The 12,721-nt window shown below is 47.1% G+C and overlaps 2 protein-coding genes across 2 annotated transcripts; one reads left to right on the top strand and one right to left on the bottom strand.

Moving 5' to 3' along the window:
• Window positions 1-5,545: 5,545 nt before the first annotated feature.
• On the top strand, window positions 5,546-8,260 carry MYCFIDRAFT_85320 (glycoside hydrolase family 3 protein; the record flags this gene model as incomplete). Its single annotated transcript, XM_007933679.1, has 3 exons — window positions 5,546-5,557; window positions 5,618-5,939; window positions 5,994-8,260. 3 exons carry the CDS (start codon window positions 5,546-5,548, stop codon window positions 8,258-8,260), a joined length of 2,601 nt encoding a protein of 866 aa, XP_007931870.1.
• Window positions 8,261-8,336: 76 nt separating this feature from the next.
• Window positions 8,337-11,060, bottom strand: MYCFIDRAFT_217005 (uncharacterized protein; the record flags this gene model as incomplete). Its single annotated transcript, XM_007933680.1, has 3 exons — window positions 8,337-8,601; window positions 8,663-10,886; window positions 10,951-11,060. 3 exons carry the CDS (start codon window positions 11,058-11,060, stop codon window positions 8,590-8,592), a joined length of 2,346 nt encoding a protein of 781 aa, XP_007931871.1. The 3' UTR covers window positions 8,337-8,589.
• Between the last annotated feature and the right edge of the window lie 1,661 nt (window positions 11,061-12,721).

Consider the following 12,721-nt stretch of genomic DNA (forward strand, 5'->3'; position numbering starts at 1 on the left):
TAGTCCCGTCTAGCATCGATTAGAGTACTCCTTAGGGCGCTTAGGCAGTAGCAAATTTGCTACTATAGTAGGCAAATGCTTATACCTAGGCTGCTACTTAGGGACGTAGTCGTAGTCTAGGTTCTAGGTTGTCTACTAGTCCTAGCTCGACTCGTAATTCTAGTAGTCCTTAGAGGGGTTTCTCTAATTACGAAGACAGTAATACTAAGATAGGTAGCTAATTAGGGAGATTCGGTTTTTTCTAGTAGATAGAGAGCTATAATATATGTTTTCGATTTTGAAATAGGCTAGGCAGTCTAGATTAGTAAAAGCCTTATAGTATTAGAGAGTTCCCGACTCTTAAGGGCTAGGGTATTTCTTCCTACTTAGTCTTAATGTTGTTATAAAAGAAATTTTGTAGCTTAGACTATATAGTGCAGCTAGGCTATTTCTAGAAATTAGAATAAAATTCAATGAGTGTGTAAAGCTTGTTTTCTAATCCTATAAATAAGATTTTTCTTTCTAAAGGAGTGACTTAGGAGTTTGTCCTAGAGACGCTATATTATTAGAGAATTTTGTTTAGAGATTTAGGCTTAGTAAAACAGTCCGCTAGCTGTTTGTTAGTAGTAACGAATTCGATACTAATCTTTCCCTAGGCATACTGTTCTCTATAGTAGTAGTTCCTAAGGGAAACGTGCCTCGACCTCTTGGAATTTATATAGTCCTTAATAAGGGAAATAGCTAACTAGTTGTCTACCTAGACGTAAATCCTATTGACTTCTTCCCTAGTAAGTGGTTAAAGCTTAGTTATTAAATTTCGGAGCTAGCAGATTTCTCTATATACTTCTATTAGAGCAATATACTCTACTTTAGTGCTAGAGAGTACGACTTCCTTCTAGAGCTATAATCTCTATATAATTGGAGTGTTGTTAAGAAGTATAAGGGCGCCTAATGTTAATCTTAATAATAAAGGGTTACTAGCAAAGTCTACGTTAGAGTATACCTAAAATTCCAAAGTTTTCTTCTTTCTAAAGACAAGTCCTTTGTTAACTATGCTAGTAATGTACCTCTAGAGATGTTTAGCAGCTATAATATGCTTAGGTCCGGGATTCTAAAGGAACCTAGCAAGGTGGTTAACGGTATAGCTAATGTCTAGTCTAGTCTAGTTAGCTAGAAACTACATTTTACTAATTATAGTATTAAACAGCTAGTAGTCCTAACGGTTATAGGGGGTTGTAAGAGGCTCGTAAAGCTTCTTAAGTGGATACTTTATTAGCTTATACTAGTCTAAGCTATGCTTCTAAAGCTTCTCTTTAGTATAGTGTGTCTAGGAGATAGTAAGGTTTCCCTCCTTATCTTCCTTTAGATAAAGGCCTAGAAATAGGTTAGACGTAACAATCTTGATTGTGTACTTCTTACGAAGACCTTTAATTAGAGCATCGATCTTTACCTTAGAGGTTCTAAAGATTTAGAAGTCATCTATATAAAGGAGGACAAGAATACTATTACCTTGCTATAGGCAATAGTTACTCTTTGTCCTACTTAGGCTAAGTTAACGAAGAGTGTCTAAAGCATTATAGTGCTAGAGATTAGCAGCCTGCTTAAGGCTATACAATCCTTTTCTAATACGGATAATCCACTTTAGAGGGTGCTTCTTAAACAGGTGCGCGCCTTCTAGGGGTCTAATAAAAATCTCTTTATCTAGAGGGGGATTTAAGAAAATAGTCTCGATATTAACCTGTCTTCGCTTCTAGTTTTTGTTTACTAAAAGCCTAAGGACAAGTCTAGCAGTAGCTACTCTTAGTATAGGAGCATAGGTATTAATATAGTTAAGACCTTGCTTCTATATAAAGCCTCTAGCTGTCTATCTTGCCTTGTATTTGTTAATAGAGCCGTCTAGCAGGTATTTAATCTTGAAAACCCATTTTCCTATTAGAGGTGTTCTGCCTTTTAGTAGGGATTCGGCTAGAATCCACTCGATTACACTAGACTTTTTAAGAGACCTTATCTCTTTTGTAACGGCTTTTCTCTATTCATCTTAGTTAGGCCTTTTTAGGGCTTTAGCTAGGGTTGTTAGGTTAGCTAGCTTCTAAGTATCTTTTATAGTAGTAGCTATAGCAATCTTAGTAATCTTGCTATAGTTATACTTAGCTACGGCTCTGCTAGACCTAAGTCGTACTTCGGCTTAAGGAGGGTTTAGCTAAGGTAGGTTAGGAGCCCTCTTTCTCTTACTAGTAGTCTTAGGGACTTAGAAGGGAGTGATTAGGGTGTCTTCTAGTTTAGTAGTATCTGTTTCTTAAGTATACTGATTTTTCTTAGGAGCAGCTTCCTACTAGGCAACTAGTAGTTCTAGTTAGTAATTTTGGAGTATTAGCTTATTAGCTATAGGTGTTAGCTAAGGTAGTGTTCCTTGCTTAAGTATACCTTGCTCCCCCTAAGCTATAAGGGAGTCTTCCTAATCTTCCTAATTATAAGCCTACTAAGGCTAAGGGATGCTACCTCTAAATGGCTCCCCTTAAGGTTCTAAAGAGTGCTAAGGTGTTTGGTTATCACTAGGGAATAGTGTAGGGATTCCTAACTCAAATAAGAGGTTAGACTAGGTTTCAAGTACCTAAATAGTCTCCTAAGGGATAGCTAGTCTTAAATACTCCCCCTAAGCTTAAAGGGTACTTAGAAGCTTAGTAAAATTGTCTTTATAGACAAAGTCCTCGTTAAAGGTAACGTATAGAGAGAATCTGATATTATACTGCTATACGCTATCCTTCTAGTGCGGGTTCTAAAGCAGATAGTTTATTAATGAATTTTCTTAGAATCTAATGAACTAGTAAACGAAAGCTCTTAGTGCAAATTTCTAAGAGTTAAGTCGTTCAACCCCGGATTCGAGGTATTTGAATGCCTTATAGCTAAATCGTCTCGTCTTAGATAGGTCAATGTCTATACTGCCGATATTTAAGTCTAATTCGAAAGCCTTAAGTAGAACTTCCTTAGTTCTTAAGTTTACTAGTCTATTAGTTAGGTAAATCGAATGTATTACTACAAAGTACTAGTAGTATATTGGTAGGCTAGAGTCAATTATTATTGCTCTTGCCTTAAGCAGAATCGTCTTGTTTAACGACTCTGCAATGCTATTCTGCTCCGGTATATATAGTACAGATACATCCTATCTAATACTAACTTCCTCTATAAAATGTACTAGATCGTTGTTAGTAAATTCTCCCCCGCTATTACTAAAGATAATCTTAGGGATTTTGTTGTATTGCCTCTTAATTCTAGTCATCTAGTTGGTTAGCTTGTTACTACTTATTACTTTGTCTTTGTTTCGAAGTAACAGACCCTACCTAAGCCTAGTTTTAGCATTAGTTAGGATTATAATGTACCTATTTCTAAATAGATCAAATGGTTATACGCTAACAAGGTTAATATAGACTTCGTTAAGGGCTTTTTCTAGTCTAGTTCTATATTCTCTTAATACAACTCTTTAAGCTCTCGAGAGCTTATAGGTCTTATAGTACTCGAGTTCAGATATATTAACTTCTTCTAGGCCTAGAATGGCTTCCTTAGTAGCTGTTAGGATCTTGTTGCCGACGTAGCTAAGTCTCTAATGCTATCTCAATGTGTCCGCTCGTAGTCTAGCGATAGCTAAGGCTAATAGCTGCCCTTTCTAACTCGATTCTAAGTTTAGTTTTAAAGCTAAGCCTAGCATTTTAACTCTAGTATCTTTAAAGGCAAGTACTCCTTATACTTCCTCAACCTTTCTAATTAGCTTGCCTTTAAGCATTAAAGTGCCTAAAGGTCTGTCTAAGTGAATGCTATATTTCTTCTAAAGACGCTCTACTAAGATTAGGTTGCAATCTAAGTTCGGGGAGTAGAGGACGTCTATTAGAGTAATTAGGGTTTTCTTTCCTTTATAGGTTAGGAAGATGTTAATAGTTCCTAATCGTAATATACTTAATTTTCCTACTACTTAGAAGAACTAAATAGGCTTAGTTAGGTGCTTAAGATCGCTAAACTAGCTCTTATTCCCTATAATGTGTAGTAATGTACCTATATCCTAAACTTTTGTATTAGCTATTAGGTTCTTAGAGCTTGCTATAGCTAGTCCCGGCTTTGCAATAGCTCCCCTAATTAGGCCCCTACTAAGGCCGTCTAGCTAATAGTCTCCCTTATCTTCCGAGTTAGAGGAGGAGTCTAATTCATCTTTGTTATTGTTAATAGCACTACTAGATTTGCCCTTTCCTTTACCTTTACCCTTCTTGCCTTTGTCTTTGTCTTTATCTTTACTCTTGTCTTTCTTTCCCTAACTAGGTAGTGCTATATTAGGGTATTGCTTATAGCACTTAGCGTTAGTATGCTTGTACTTGTACTAAGTATACTGGTCGTTATTATTGCTAATAGCCCCTCTAACAAGCTTTAAGCCGCTAGATGACTGTCTAAGAGGCTTTTCTCTCCTTAGGGACGTTATTATTACTTTAAGGGAGGAGTCCTTAGCTTTAGGCTTGTTGTTATGCTTCTAGGATCTAAGCTATTCGTAACTAGAAAGGCCCTAAATAAACAGCATCCTAACAAGCATATTAGGCATCTTAATATCTGATAACTTTATAGGCGCTTCTATTGTTGTAACTAAGCTAGCAAATTGTTCTATCGATGTTTAGAATCTGTTAAACCACTACTAAAAAGATTCGCAGTACTACTAGGTGTTCGGATTAGTAAGGGGTATCCTAATATGCCTAATAAGTTTGATAGTATTAAATATGTCTACGGTTATAATAGGCTTATATAGAGCCTTAATGTAGTCGTATGTATCCTTAGCTAACTTAAGTGTATTACCGAAGTCTAGTCTAAGGGCAGGGTCGAGTCTAGCAATAAGTATACCTAGGGCTTGGATATCTTTCTTCTTCTAATCCCTAAATATGTCTCTATACTGCTAATCGGCTAAGTCCCCTATAAACATGCTTTTCAGAGGTAGTTTTATTTTATTAGCCTAGTTAAGTCTATAGAATACTATACTAACTAGGTCCTTTTCTAAAAGGGCCGCCTAGAATATAAGCTTCTAGTCTTAGAAGTTAATCCCCTTCCTAAGAACTTGATTCTCCTTTGCTGTCTTTGTCTAATTAGTATCTATCGTTCCTAGCTGCCTTTTAGTATAGTGCTAGGTAGGGCTTATAAGGGACACTTGCTAGGTTTTAGTCCGAACTAGAGCTCTTAACTAGGTACCTAATAGGTCCAGATAGCTAGCTCTGTTTGGTAGACTCTAGAAACAGTTCTTTTATAGTTGAACTAGACAGGTGAGCGTATACGCCGGGCTTATAACCTATTGTAAATCGTACTAAGGATGCAACTAATTATCGGATTGATAACTATATAACTATACAAAGAAGGATTAGGAGCCTGCTATAGAAACTGCAGTTAATATACCCATTGTATATCCTTCCTCTTAGCACAGGTTAGCTAATGGTATCAGCTAACCAGCATATCACCTAACTGAACTACAACACAATTGACGGCTATGCAGTGCTACAGCTCTATCTATTCTTCGGCGACGATGCCATCGGTCCACACTCCAACAATGAGCTTTATGGTCAGTCAACACGACTCCGGTAGAATTCATCACTGACGCATCGCGGACCACGCCCTCAAGCTCGCTCCAGATGCGGGTATTGGCTTCCTGCACGACGTCTACACTCTCAACAAGACCCAAATCAACAGTCTGCAGGCCCTCAATCTGGAAAAGTCCCGCCTGAAGATCCCTTTCTTGCATACCGGCGAATGTCTGCACGGCGTCGGCTCTTTCAGGCAGTCCATGTTTCCACAAGCTCTCACAATGGCGACATCGTGGGACACGGACATCATCCACCGAGTCGGACGAGCGATCGGCACGGAAGCTCGTGCCATAGGCCTACATGCCTGCTTCTCGCCAGTGCTCGATATATGTCGGGACCCCAGATGGGGTAGATGTCAGGGTTCGCAGCAAGTATGGATTGCATCAACGGAGAATAATGCTGACTGAAATCTAGAGGACTGGGGAGAGGATCACATCCTGACGAGCCATCTAGGAGTGGCCTATGCTGCTGGCCTCTCCAAGAATGGAGCCTGGGGCGAGAACGATGCTGTTGTTCCAGTCATGAAACACTTTGCAGCCCATGGAGCTTCTCAAGGTGGTCTCAATGGAGCACCTTGGATGGGCCATGGCAATCGCGAGGTTTTACAAAATCTGCTCACCCCATTCAAGGCCGCAATCGATCTCGGGGGTGTGGGAGGCGTGATGATGGCCTACAGCGAGGTTGATGACGTCCCATCTCACGTCAGTCCCATGCTCTACGATGCGCTTCACGATTGGGGATATGATGGCTTCGTCATAGCGGATGACACTGGCATGTCCGAGCTTGAGAAAGTACATCAAGTATCGGCAGGCGCGGCGGACACGATCGGGCAATGGTTCAACGCTGGAGGGATGGTGTCCTTTTACGATTACCCACTGGAGACGTACCTGAACTCGACAGTGGAGCTGGTGGCGAATCACACGGTTGCACTCGACACGCTGCGTGAGAAGATGCGACGCATTCTGGGCGTAAAATATGATCTCGGCCTTTTTAAAAACCCCTACATTCCGGACGACATTGATGCGGATGAGCTCACCAAAGAACACGTCCCTCTTGCATTGGAGGCCGCCCTGAAGAGCATCGTCTTGCTCGAGAACAAAAATTCACTGCTGCCATTAGATCCTACCTCGCCAAAGAAAATCGCCCTCATCGGACCATACTCTGACAACTTGAATTTCGGCGACTACTCCGGACAATTTGGGCAATATCCAGTCGAGAATGCCTGGACTCTCCGTCAAGGCATACAACAGGTTTTCAAGGATCACAACACTTCAGTCGAGATCAACACAGCTTGGGGAGCCAATACATGGGTGCAAAACGATCAAGTTCCCATTCCTGGCTATCACCTTTCCACTCCCAACGGCACTACCGGTAGTCTTCAGGCAACTTACTACGCCGACACCAATTTCTCGCAGCCTCTCGTCGTCAAGCCCGAGGTGCCCGTCCGAGATTGGGGCCTCTACCCACCACCTGGTCTACCAAGCAACAACTTCAGCGCCGTATGGGAAGGCACCCTCACCGTCCCCGTCTCAATCACAACAGAAGGCTGGCTCGGCGTCGGCATTGCCTGGAACAGCACCGCAAAACTCTACATCAACGACACCCTCCACATCGACATCCCCCTCACAACCACCGGCAACTTCCTCTCCAACATCCCCAACCGCGCCTACGCCCTCCAAAACAGCACCGCCCCACCCCCAGGCTCCAAACCCTTCACCTTCGTCCCCGGCGCCACCCACAAGATCCGCCTCGAATTCCGCGCCTGGAACCTCTACCAAAAAATCGCAAACCACAACTCCCTCAACTCCGAAATCATGCTCTTCTGGAACCTCGTCGACTCCACCCCGACCCACGCCCTCTCCCAAGCCCTCTCCCTCGCCCAAACCTCCGACCTCACAATCCTCACCGTGGGAGGAGCCTGGAACTCCGACGGCGAATCCGGCGACCGCTCCACACTATCCCTCTCACCCAACCAAACGCACCTCGCCGAATCCATCCTCTCCCTCTCCCTCGCAACCTCAAAACCCTGCATCCTAATCCTCAACGGCGCCCGTCCCCTCTCCCTCCCCTCCCTCTACGCCTCCTCCACCGCAGTCCTCTCCACCGGTTTCGCCGGCCAAGCCAGCGGCCTCGCCCTCGCGCAAACCCTCTTCGGCCTCTCCACCCCCGGCGGCCACCTCCCCCTCACCATCCCCCGCTCCGTCGGCCAATTACCTTCCTACTACAACTTCAAACCCACCACGCACAAAACCTCATATCTGGACGAAGACCCCTCTCCCCTCTACCCCTTCGGCCACGGCCTGTCGTACACGAAGTTTGAGATTTCGAATTTCGAAGCCGAGCGGGCCACGTTCGTGAACACCTCCATCATCACTTTCCACGTCACGGTCCGGAATCTCGGCGCTCGACCCGGTTCGTACACGGCGCAAATCTATCTTTTGCAGCGAGTGAGGAGCAGCATTACGCGTGCGGAGAGGCAGTTGGTGGCGTTTTCCCGGGTGTATTTGGATGTCGGGGAGGGGAAAGTGGTGGAGATGGAGGTGGAGGTGGATCGGTATTTGAAGATTTTGAATCGGAGGTATGAGTGGGAGGTGGAGAAGGGGGAGTATGTGTTTGCGTTGTTGGAGAATGGGGGCATGGGGGTTGATACGGGGAGGAATGTTACGTTGAGGAGTGTTTGAGCCATCATCTGTCACTGAAATGGGTTCCGACGTTAAGGAATGGCTTGGAGAGAGAGAGAGAGAGAGAGGAGTCTTTAATGCCACACTGACTTGAATATACAATCATGACTGTATACTTGTTTTTGACTGATTGCTATCCCTCTCATGCATTATGTTCATGTCCATATGCAAAAAGTCCTTCCCAGTCCAGACACTTCTCGCTATGCTAACCAACACATTTGACAAATACATGCAACCTCAAATGCATCCGTCTGCTATGTGGCACTGGTATTCAGAACGCCGCGCTCCCAAATTCACAAGTAGATTAATATCGATGCGAATGTGCAAATTTACATGATGACCTGTTGCGAGTGTTAGCACGCCTGACCACGTTACGAAGTATATGAATGAAGCGGTACTCACGCATTCCTTGTCCGGAGGCTGAGCAGCAACACCCATCTCGTCGAACGTCTTTGGTCCCTTGCCTGGCGGCCGGGCCGCAGCAGGTGTCGTCTTTGCGGGAGGGGTTGGCGATGGATTCTGCTTCTGCGGCGGAGTGGGACCTGCGCCTGTAGGACGTGTTGTTGCGGGTCGAGAGGCTGATTGTGGCTGTGGCGTAGGATTTGGTCGTTGGTCTCGTCGTTTCGGCTTCAGCTCGCTCCAAGTCGGGTCGACGCTGGGCTTGCGCTCTTCAAATGGAGCCGAGAAGCCAATGTCTGGGATGTGACCTACTGGTGCAGTCGGATTGTGATGAATGTTACCAGGACCAGGAGACAGCGCATTTCCTGGGGGTGGGCGTTGGCCTTGCATGTCTGGAGGGCCTGATGCAATGCGATTGCCCATACCAGGTCTCGCACGTGGATCATTCGGATTGAATGGACGTCCGTCAAATCCAGGAGTGCCAGGTGCCGAAGAGTGGCGCTGCTCATGTGCCATTGGCTGCGCAGTCTGCAGTCGTAGAGGGCCTGGTGCGAGGCCACTTGTGTATGGCCGCTGGCCAAGGCCTGGCTGGGGAGGTACAGATTGGTTGGACGCAGCGCGGAGATCGGGACTGACGTGAAATGCAGAGCTAGGTCGATCATAAGGCTGATTGATGGTGGTAGAGGGGCGAAAGAAGCCACCGGTCGGGCCACTGTTTATCCTAGATGCAGTGAGATGCGAAGGAGGGCCGTCTGCCATCGGGTAAGGAGCAACGGATGCTGGTCTGGGATCGATCCTTGGTGGGCCATTGTCTTCTGGGTATGGTGTTGTTCCTCTGGCCGGTGACTGTACAGCATTGTAACCATTGCTGTAGGACGAGTATGCAGCGCCTTCGCTCACTGATCCAAGGCTGGGCTCTTGCTTTTGACGAAGCCGGTCTGGTCTTTGTCCTCGCATCGAGCCATGGGTAGACTTGATCCGGTTGATGGCTACCTTTTCGTGATCCTGCCTTGAGAGCACTTGCTTCTTCTCCAGGCCTTCAATCCGACCTTTCGCGTCATCGTTGCCATGCTGCGCGGCCTTGTGGTACCACTCCAGCGCCTTATCGAGGTTCACCGGAACATGCATGCCAATCTCGTTGAAGTATCCGAGCGCAAACTCAGCGGTGGGTAGGCCAGTCTGTGCAGCTCGTTCTGCATAGTAATATGCAAGCTCCTCATTCTTGGGGAACAAGCCTTCATGTCCGACCAGAAACCATTTGCTCAACGACATGTCGGCGTCAGCCTCGCCCTGCTTCGAAGCCAATGCGTAGTAATGGATCGAGAGTGCAGGGCTGAACTCGCAACCAAGTGCGCCAAGCTCATAAGCTGATCCCATCTTGGCCTGCGCTTTTGCAAACTTCATGTATGCAGCTTTCTGGATGTTCTCTCTCGCTTGACGCTCATCGTATGGAAGGTAACCTTCCGGTACTTCGACCTGCGGCAGTTGCCGCGCTAGAAGCATGCCATAGACATATGCACCTTGAGCAGCATTCTCATCCGCGGCGTCTGCAGATTGCTTGATCAGGGCTACGCCTCTCGCCCAGTCCTGCTGTTGCCCATGCTGTCCTCTCAAAGTCATCATACCGAGTCGGTAGCAGGAAGCTGCGTCTCCCGCATCGACGCCCCTGTTGTAGTGCTTGAGCGCCTTGATGGGATCATTGTAGGACTCGTACAACATGCCTATCCGGTATTCGGCTCGCGCGTAGCCCTTGTCTGCTGCTCGCGAATAGCAGCGAAATGCCTCTTTCTTGTCTTCTCGCTGGCCAAATCTGCCCCATTCTAACCACATGCCCCGCAGAAACTCTGCTCGCGGATGTTGCTGGTCGGCCAAGAAGGTCACAATGTTCATCGCATCCACTTTGAGTTGGTGTTCTATTCTCGGAGTCGACGATCGTGCCTGCTGTGGTTTCGAGGCTGCCGTTCGCTCAGCGTCGTCTGCGCACACGCCGCAGTAGGTCAAGGCATCCGCAGCCCATGCCAGCTGCATTTCGGGATCATTCGAGTTCAGCACAGGCAGCCGCGCATTCTCCAATCGCGCTTCCAGCTCATCGTCAGTCGGAGGGACATTCGCCGGCGGGTCGACGAGTTTGGGAAAGGGGGAAAGATGCGGTGTATCGCTGTTTCGGCTGTTCAGATCCATATTGCCAATGCCTTCTGCGATCTGGTTCGACATTTCCGGGTTGATCCTGCGGGCCAGATTAGCCAATCCTTCTCATTGCCGCATTCTTGATATTGCGATCTCTGCCATACCTCTGCGGCTCCGGCTGGACCAGCGGCGGGCTGGCGGTGGGCATATAGAAGTCGTCGAAGCCGCCGGGCACGAACGTGGCCGACATGTTGTTCTGGTATTGGTAGGCCATGTTTGCTGTGTCTCTCCTTCGTCTTTCGCTTGACCGGCGTCAGCACTCAGCTGTACTTGTATCGATGCTCGCATGAGCCTGTGGCGTGCCGTATGCCGCGTCGCCCTGCTGCACTGGCGCGCTGGATTTTGGAGCAACTACGTGTATTCACCACGGTCAACCATCGTCGTGGAACGAAAGACTGTTCTCTGGCAGGCGCGATGGACTTTTCGGGAGAGGCAACAATGAGTCGGCTATGCTGGTCAAGTTTGCAACAACAAGAGCTGGACGTGGAGCTGACGCACAGGCACACCGCACACACGAGACGAAAGCGTCGTCATGGGCGCTGGGTTCTGGATCGGGCTTGGCGGGGCTTGGCTTACCGATCATCAGTCTCGTGGCGCGCACCACCACCATCACCAAAGCACTGCACTGCACTGCCACTCCCAGAACAAGCACAGCACAGCACAGCACACAAACAGAAACACCGACACAGACACCGTTCCACCGCCCGCGCCTCATCCTGATCATCCTCCGACTAACAAAGGCTTGGTTGGACGACTCGTCAATCTCACATCCTTCCAACAACTTCCTCCAAGAGGGCACTGCTGGCAGCCTTGCCCTGCCTTGCCTCGATTCCTCACCAGCCGTACTCCTACAATCGCTGTACCATCTTTTCCAACCAGCCAAGCCGACACCACCCTGGCTCTCTCTCCCTGACTCAGTCTCGGAAGATTGGTCCCCATCCACCTGAAGCAAAGGACGTTGACGTTGACCTTGACCTTGACACCTCCCACCATCCCGACCTGGCTTATTATTGACCTTGTTTCGCAGCTTGGGTCCTATCATTTCAACACTCTCTGCTCGATTCTGCTCGGCTCTTCTAAACATGGATCGCTGGCTCGGGGGAGTGCGAGGCTGCTTTGGCACGTGTCTGTGATGATTGTGCCTGTTTCAGCCACCATATTGTAGTAGTCTTATCGATCTCGCTACATCGTCGCTCCACTCGATTGGGACAAGCACTGCAGGGCTAGAACGATGCTTTGTATTCTTGTCGGCATGGCTCGTGTCACTATTCTCTTCGGCATGAAAGTTAGGCCACTACTTGTCTTCTAGCTTCTTTATCACTCGATCGAGCGACATATGCCATATTCTAACGCTCAAATCTGGAGTGACTTCCTTCAACGAGACGATCCCCTTTCAGAACAAGTTTCGATGATGTGAATTACTGCAATAGAGTGAGAGAAGTCAGCTTGGCACAAGACTTTGCCTCATACTCTGCCTTCTCGCAGCATCCCATTTCAAGGTGTCTATTTACATGGCGTCATTCTGTCGTAGACACCATTCATACACGTTGTAGCTTTCTGTCCAGTCCCTTCGCATTCAACCCATAACTCTCCTAAACGATTTCCCAAACGCCATCAGGATGCCGCTGTCTGAAGCAACGCTATGCAAAGAGCCTCAAACTCGTTCTTCGCTCTCGGCTCGGGTATCGTGCAAGACACGCCTTTTGTATGACTCCCACCCCAAGAGACTTCGTGGTTTCCGGTCAGCGTCACGTCACTCAATTCGTCCGGCCTTCTCTGCTCATCTTTGAGCTTCCTCGTCCTTCCAGGCCCAGACTGCGAGTAGATCGTGCGTCTGCCAATGGTATCTTATCCATGACATCCTCCGTCCTTTCA

Source organism: Pseudocercospora fijiensis (assembly GCF_000340215.1).
Source record: "Pseudocercospora fijiensis CIRAD86 unplaced genomic scaffold MYCFIscaffold_10, whole genome shotgun sequence".
Classification (NCBI taxonomy): Eukaryota; Fungi; Ascomycota; class Dothideomycetes; order Mycosphaerellales; family Mycosphaerellaceae; genus Pseudocercospora; species Pseudocercospora fijiensis.